The following is an 8101-nucleotide window of genomic DNA, read 5'->3' as shown; positions in this document are numbered from 1 at the left end:
GTCTAAACACTGTTTCTCTGATAATCACCATATAATTATCAACACATTTTGCTAAAATATTTATGGTATTGTCCTCCATGTCTACTTTGTAGCTGTACAAATATAGGCAAATGTGTGTAATGATGACGGACGTTAATGATCATGAACGTTACCGATTTAAACCTGGTCGTTAACATCTCTAATATCGGCAAATGCCACTGGAAAACTTACCTGACTGCATACAGTCGAGTGAAACTGAAAGGGTTCCGCTTTATATATGACACATAACAGCGCTCTTGTGCTGACGTCTGTTAGGACCTGATTATTTTACTCGATGTATTGTGTATTCAGAATCGACCCTCGGTGATCACGTGTGCCCCTGCGAACAACCGTAACTGTAACCTCTCTCACTGCACTGTGTCCCACAACGGCTGCTCGCCCTCAAGCTACAGGAGACCTTCTAACTGTGAGTGCATCTATTATATTCTCAACCCAACGGCAAATTGTACACCTCGTGTACAGACTTACAGGTGGCGTTATCCGCATTTGGAAAATTCAGGGAATGCTCCGCTTTAGACATTGCATGAGTGCGCTTTGATGAAGGGTGATGCTAATAAAATGACATCATCACAACTCCAAGTGCATCAAAGGTCATTAAAACCAGCCCGAGAAGAGATGGTGCTTGGTACTGTGTTTACAACAGATTTCTGGATTTCATTAGACTGGGAGAATGCGAGCGTGGGGTCATGGGAAATCAGGTTTAATTTCTCTGTTGGGAGCCTGCAGTTCTTCTCTGAACACAGTGTAATTGACTCCAGAAGGGCTTATGTAACCGCAAAGCTTTCCTCTCCTCTTCCTTGTCAATTTATTCACTTGGCTATCCATCATGTGTGCTCTTACTTCAACAGGGATTTATAAATCACGGATCTGTTCATCTCTCAGTACATGGACTTTGAATTTGAGCATAGCACCTACTTGGTTGGAAATGCTATAAATCCAGAAAGTTTCACAATGTTTTTAACACCTGCCACGATGACTAAATCAAAAGGACAGCTACTTACCCCCACCCCACCCCAATATATGATATAGATATTGTTCCAGTCATCTCAAGGCCATGTCTTAAACTCTACAGCATGTAAAATAGTACACCACCGGTATCAGCTGTGGCAGGTGGTGGTATTTTTGATAAACTGTTTAGTGCATGAGTATGTAGTTTTGAGGGTTTGAGACTTTAACCCATGACCGTGACGGTGGCTACGATTACATGCACGTCAATGTCCCGATATTAATCGGAATTTGGGAATATTCTGATTAGTACCGAGTCATGTAAACACCACGGTCCGATTGCCCGATTCAGATTAAGACAGTATTCTGATTCCCACGCCTGGAATATGCCCGTTTCAGTCGGAAATTTGTTTCGTGTAAACATCTTATTCAGAAAACCCACTGAAAGGAGATATATGCGCATGTTCAGTCCTCAAGGAATTATGGATGCTGACAGATGCTTAGCTGTAGGCTAGCTAATGGCAACTCGGACATGCTTACAATAACCACGTATACAGAAATTTTCAGATTCCTGTACGCATATAGACATCGTATTCGGAATATGGCTGCAACCCGAATATATAGACTTTAAACAGAATTTGATGTGCGTGTTAAGTAGGAGTAGTCACTGACATCACCGTCGCTGCTCTTCAGAATATTCACAGAAAAGCAGCCGACAGGAGCTGCAGTTTATTTCATTTCATTTCATAGAAGTTTAGTGTGTGGTGTAGAGACCAAGTGGAAGGGCGTGAATGCAGTTAAAGCAAACCTGTGTGCAAATTTCATCTGCTGATAATGAATTAGATGTTGCAGGACTCCTTTCCACAGTAGCCAAGAGTATTCAAGACACACCACAGCCCTGCCAAAATGAGTAATAACCAGCAGAATTGATGCGTAAGAGGAGAACATCATCCTAGAGAGAAAGTAATTGGAGGGAAATTGAGTACACACCCAGTGGTTCATCAATATTTTAGTACTTCAAATGTCTCGTTTTTAAAATGTAAACAGTTTAAATAATCCATATATATTGGCGTAAGAGTGTCTGTAATGTTAAGATGTATGATGAAACTCACAATTAACTGACTCGATTCCACATCAACGTCCTAAATCTCCGTTCTTATTCCCCGTTTTAGCGAACACGGCATGTGACCCCGTGATCGAGGAGCATTTCCGCCGCAGTCTGGGGAAAAACTACAGAGAGCCGGAGCCGGTCACCAACTCTGTGTCTATCACCGGATCGGTGGATGATCACTTCACCAAGGCTCTGGGAGAGACCTGGCTCCAAATCAAAGCTAAGGGAGGCTCCACCGGAAGCCCTGACTCCTCACCTAACACTCACATGGTCAACATCAATCACTCGTCATCCCTAGTTTCCTGAAACAGAGGACCAGCTGTGCACCCCGCTCTCCTTCCAAACCGCTTCACTCTCAAAGCGACTGTGCATGATTCAGCTCCGCTCCCGGCAGCACTAGCATATAGCCGTGTACATAAACTGACACGTTTCTTTTGGTTTCGTTTTCTTTCTTTCTTTTATTTTTATTTTTTATATATATATGTTCCGCTTGGAGGCCCACAACAAAAGAATGAATACGCAGGATGTGATTTTGGTTTAGAGCAGAGTCAGCTAGCATCCTAACCACCTGCCTCAGTTACCAAAGAAACCTCTGATGTGAACTCTTTGCCCAATTTATATTTCTTCACACCTGCTCAACTCGGTCTTTTCTCCGGTTGTCTTGCACCACACTTTACACCTGTAACGTTCTCTCAGCTTGTGGGAGTTTTACATAGGCAAGCTCGTGAAAGTACACTTGTACAGGAGGCAAGAAGTGAGATGCCACGAGGGTGTTTATTTTATTTTTAAGTGAGTACAGTTCAGCATGGAAGTGTTTGGTTTTTTTGTTGTTGGTTTTTTTTTTATATATATATATATATCTATCAAGACAGAGTTGATGATCCTGAGAAGATGTTCGTTTAGTAAAACTCCCACCAGCTCCTCCCTCCCATGCTGCCCTGTTTTCGTATGTAGATCCTTGACAGAAAGTCTTTTGCACTATTAAGGCCATAAATAATGTGTTGGAGACTCGTTTCTTGGCCAAAGGGTTTTACAGCTGACACGATGGCTGGGTGATGTTTTATGTGATTAATAAGAGCTGTGTTGGGGGTGGGGTGGGGGGGGGAATGGGTGGAGCGTCGATCTTTTTCGTCTCGTCTGTGGTGGATGCTTACAACTGGACTGTGTCGAGTTAAATCTTGGGCATTTTTGTCTTGTTTTTTTCCCCCCCAAGCACTGTGGTTTCAGTAGAGTAGATAAGGTTTTGAGGGTAAACTATTGCTTACCGGTGCATGATTTATGGTTTTTCTTAATAGCTGGTATCTATTATTGTGTAGACATTTCATTCGTAATACTATACTAGTAGCCTTTTCCTCAGATTGTAGTTTATTTTTGTCAGTAACAATCCTAGATAAACTTACTGCTGGTACAGTTGTACTCCATATTATTATTTTTTATTCAGTATACATTTTGGTAAAAGCCAGATACAGAGGACAGCCTCCGGACAGGCCATCTATATATGAACAGTTTATGATATTAATCCGTGGTACAGGATGCTGTTTTTTTTTTTTGTTGTTTTTTTTTTTTGCGTGACTGAAACATTCACAGCTACAGTCAGGTCAGCTGAGAGTTGACAATCTGCCGAAAATATCGAGAGCGAAGGTTTTGTTTTGTTTTGGCTGCAGCTATTAGTCTGTTTTATCCTTTATGTTTAAAAAAAAAAACAAAAAACACCCAGCCTGTACCAAGGTGAAAGACATTCCTCCCATAGGGAACTTAGTACAGGTCTCGCTTTCAGCTCTCATTCTCAGCAAAGCTACTAATTAGTAGAAAGTTGATTCTCAGACCGAGGCGTCGCTCATCTTAAGCTTGTCCTTACATTCCGTCAAAATCTCAGCAAAACCATTTGAACAAATTCGGAGAGCTACCGGACTGGCATCATTACTGATCTCAAAATATCACATTTAGTTTAAAAAAACAAACAAACAAACAAAAACCCCCCAACTCTACATATAAGACTGTTTGTACATATATGTGAGAAAATGGTCATACCCTGCTTCAGGCCATCGCCATGTCCTCTTTGTGCGTGGACAGCAAAGAGGGAAAGACACAAAGTGTACCAAGGACAATATCCACACATTTCACTACCATTTTACTAGGTAGGAAACTCACTTTCTCTTCTTGACACACGTTTACCTTACACGCTGTAGGTAAATCACATAACAAAAAAGAAAAAAAATATATAGGTAACTATAAGACCATCGTTACGCTGTGCGTAATGAATGTACAGAGAAAAAAAAATCGTAGGTATTTTTTGAGGAACAATTAATTTGTTAATGATGAGTAGCTATTTAATTTGTTTTCCCTGTCCTTTATTGTAATCATGCTTGTTTTTTTTTTGTTTTTGTTTTTGTTTTTTTTTTAAGAAAAAAGTTGATCTTTTTCATTTGTAGACTTATCTGTTAAAGGTTTAATAAAGTGCAGGAACACAGTTATTGTATGAAAACACTGCGTTATAGCCACTTGTGTATTATTTTCTAAAGGCTACTGAGCAGTCTCGATCCAGCATCGAACACGGAGGCTTTTTAGCCGTCTCTGGAAGCAAACAAACAAAAATCACTAATCATTAAAGGAGCAGTTCCAACGAAAGCGAAATTCACACCATTGTCTTCCTTAACCTAAATGTTGTCCTAATTTGAGATCTGAAGTTTGCTTCTTGAGTCTTGCGCTGTAGCTACGAGGCTGACGTCGGGTCCGGGCCGGACTGGGACATGGTTTCAGGCGGGGCGTCTCACGCTCATCCAGGTCACCCCATACACCCACAACAGATTTTTAAACCACTCTCAACTGTATTTATTACACACAGTCTGGCCATCCCATACAAACAGAAACAAGCAACCGAGAGGCAGTGAAGCAGTAATTTATATCAGCTTACATGGGTCTGCCAAGCATTTAACAAACACCAGAAGTACAAAGCCGCAAAGTAAATCTCTACTTTTCACTCATAAAAGTACATTAAATTTCATGTACCCGTCACTTCTGTACCATGTCTCCTGCTACGAACAGAACTTTCTCCACATTGTTGGAAAACGACAACTTTTTAACCTCACTGTAAATTGTGAGCACAGAATCTAAATTTCTTTTAGTTCAAATTAAAGAATCACATTTTTTTTTTTAAGGAAAAAAAAAAAACTGCAAATACCTGAGATTTAACCATATAATATTTTATAGAACTATATTAAAGCATATGTAACTTCTCTTATTTTACCCCTACCCGTCATCTCAGGTTGACCCTGACGAACAGATTCGTCATTTATTATCGAATGCCGAATTCGGAGAACGAACAGAAAAATCACCGGTATATCGGATACGCAATAATATAAAATGATAATGATTAAATAAATCAAATAAAATAATTTTTTATATATATATATACACGTATACATTTTAAACAGCAGGGCAGTGGGAATTCTCCCAGTGCTCCCGACGGCCAGTCCGCCCCTGATGTGAGTAACAAGAAGCTAATAGCTGTCAGTTTAGCATCAGACTCGAATAAGAGCGGCTTTCAGATTTCTGCAGTTTGAAGGAAGACTTGTAGATTAAAAGTGATTCGGCTCAGTGTTCCTATCTGTTTTATATCCTTTTGAATGCAGACTTGTTCTTTATTGTACCGTTATGTACAAATGGTGTTACTGAGCCAAATGTCTGTTGAGGTGAGTGCGGGATGATTACGCTAAACTGGAGGCTATAGGCTTCCTTTACTTGCTAGCTGCATTAGCCTTGTAGCTCCAGTGTAAAACTAAAGAAGCAAATCGAGGACAACAAGCACGTCTTGGTTGAATTTGGGGTACGGAGGAAATCAAATTTTCGGTTCGCTTTAAGAGGAACTCTACTCTGATTTTACCGTTTTTGTGTTTAACTGCCATTAAAACAGCAAATCTGAGGAAGATCACGTGTGCTTCCAGAAGAATAAACACTAGAAATGAACATTTTGATCCTTCACTGCTAGTGTATTTCTGAATGGTTTGTAAATCTGTATTATACTATTCATTTTGTGGCCTTGTTTCTCTTTTGAATAAACCAATTGGCAGGCCATTGTTTTGTACTTAAAGTAGCCTTGATGAACAATAAAGAGCTCTTAAACTACACCATCTCTGTTCCTCCTTTAACTACCTTCTCACATGACCTGTATCAGAATGCTTTTGATTTTGCCTTTCTCTTTCTCTCTCACTCTTGTGTTTGTGTTTGAAGGTTTTGTCCGATCTAGTACAATCTGCTCTAATAAGTTTTCGTGATCGTGATTTTTTTCCCCACAATGCCATATTCTCACGGTGCATTACTAGCTCCTGGGAATGTAGTCAGAGGTCTGTGTTCTCGCATACAAGTACAATAGCTAACTATTGAATAAACTGAATTTAAGAGTTACAGTGGATGTAAAAAAATAAAAAAGTCGTCTACACACCCCTGTTAACATGGCAGGTTTTTGTTAAGTTAAAAAATAAATAAATAAATAAATCAAACAGAACATTTTCCACGCTCACTGTAAAATTACGACATATAAAAATTAAGTTAAAAACATTTTAAGGGGAAAATAATGAAGTTACAATAACCTGGTTGCATGGGGGTGTGGCTGTATTCAGAATGAACCAATAACATTCACTCTCATGTTCATAAGTCATACAGTTTATCATACAGCTGTTATCAATGAAGTTATTCAGGTTAACCCCAAATAAAGATCAGCTGTTTCTGTAGGATTGTCTTCAGGTTTTTTTGGTTTCATCTGACTGCTGGTCCAAAAAGAGCTTACATAGCATGCATGGGGTCTCACTTGTTGAAAGGTATCGATCAGGAGAGGGGTATAAAAGAATGTCCAAAACATTAGACGCACCGTGGAACACAATGAAGGCCATCATCAACGAGTATAGAAAATGGAGCACTACGGTGACATTACCAAGAACTGGACAAAAACTTACCAGGGAGGCTACCTAGAGACCTACAGCAACATTGAAGAGCTGCAGGGATATCTGACAAGTACTGATTACTCTCTACATGTGACAATCTCGCATATTCTTCACGTCTGTGCTATGGGGTAGGGCGGCTAGACGGAAGCTTTCTCACAAAAAACAAAAAGACATCCAAGCTCAACTAAATCACCCTAAATCATGTAGCAAAATGTGTCTGATGAGACCAATTCCAAAAGGTATAATAATTCCATACATCCAAAAGAGCGCCATACCCACAGTGAAGCATGGTGATGGCAGCATCATGCTTTAGGACTGCTTTTCCTTCAGCCAAAACTGGGGCTATCAAGGAGGAGGGAATCATGAATTGCTATAAATACCAGTCCATTTTAGTGCAAAACCTTCAGGTGTCTGCTAGTAAGCTGAAGATGAAAAGGAGTTTCACCCTTTCAGCACGACAATGACCCAAAGCATACATCCAAATCAACAGAGGAATGGCTGAGCCGGAGCACAGACCCGAATCCAACTAACAATCTGTGGGGTGACCTGAAGCGGGCTGTACACAGGCGATACCCTTACAATATGACTGATCTAGAATGTTTTTGCAAGAAAGAGTGGAGAAATATCGCCTAGTCAAGATACACTGATAGACTCTTACCCAAAAAGACTGAGTGGTGTAGTAAAATCAAAAAGGTGCTTCAACAAAGTATTAGTTTCAGGGTGTGTACACTTATATACTGTCGTGGAAATTAGTCAACCCTCGCAGACTCGTCCTCTGAAGGTAAAAGGGTTTATTACAGAAAGATGGTTAATACAGGATAGAATAAAGCAGGATAGAATAATGAGAGCGCTCTGAAGTGCTTGTGCTGAACCACTACTATAGATATGAAACGCAGAGCATGACACACTCCTGTGTACCGATAAGAAGTGGATTGAGGCAGTTCAAACAGGCTCTGTTTCAGGGTCTTAGAAGATGTACAGAGGAACCTTGAACAGAAGAACATGTTTGTGTCTGTAAGCAGATAAACATTCTGTACTGATCTCAGTGACATGACATGGCCTTCTT

The 8101-nt window shown here is 40.1% G+C and overlaps 1 protein-coding gene across 2 annotated transcripts in view; it reads left to right on the top strand.

Annotated features, from left to right (window-relative positions):
- Window positions 1-4494, top strand: part of vgll4b (vestigial-like family member 4b) — a 42771-nt gene extending 38277 nt beyond the window's left edge. For both annotated transcript variants that reach the window (XM_053653629.1, XM_053653628.1), the window contains 2 exons: window positions 331-445; window positions 2157-4494. In XM_053653629.1, coding sequence (XP_053509604.1) covers window positions 331-445; window positions 2157-2401 — 360 coding nt within the window. In that variant the 3' untranslated portion in view covers window positions 2402-4494. The remainder of the gene's footprint in view (window positions 1-330; window positions 446-2156) is intronic.
- The last annotated feature ends 3607 nt before the right edge of the window (window positions 4495-8101 follow it).

The sequence above is a fragment of the Ictalurus furcatus genome, chromosome 21, assembly GCF_023375685.1.
Source record: "Ictalurus furcatus strain D&B chromosome 21, Billie_1.0, whole genome shotgun sequence".
In the NCBI taxonomy this organism is placed as follows: Eukaryota; Metazoa; Chordata; class Actinopteri; order Siluriformes; family Ictaluridae; genus Ictalurus; species Ictalurus furcatus.
The sequence above is the reverse complement of the archived record's forward strand: the minus strand, read 5'-3'. Positions and strand labels throughout refer to the sequence as shown.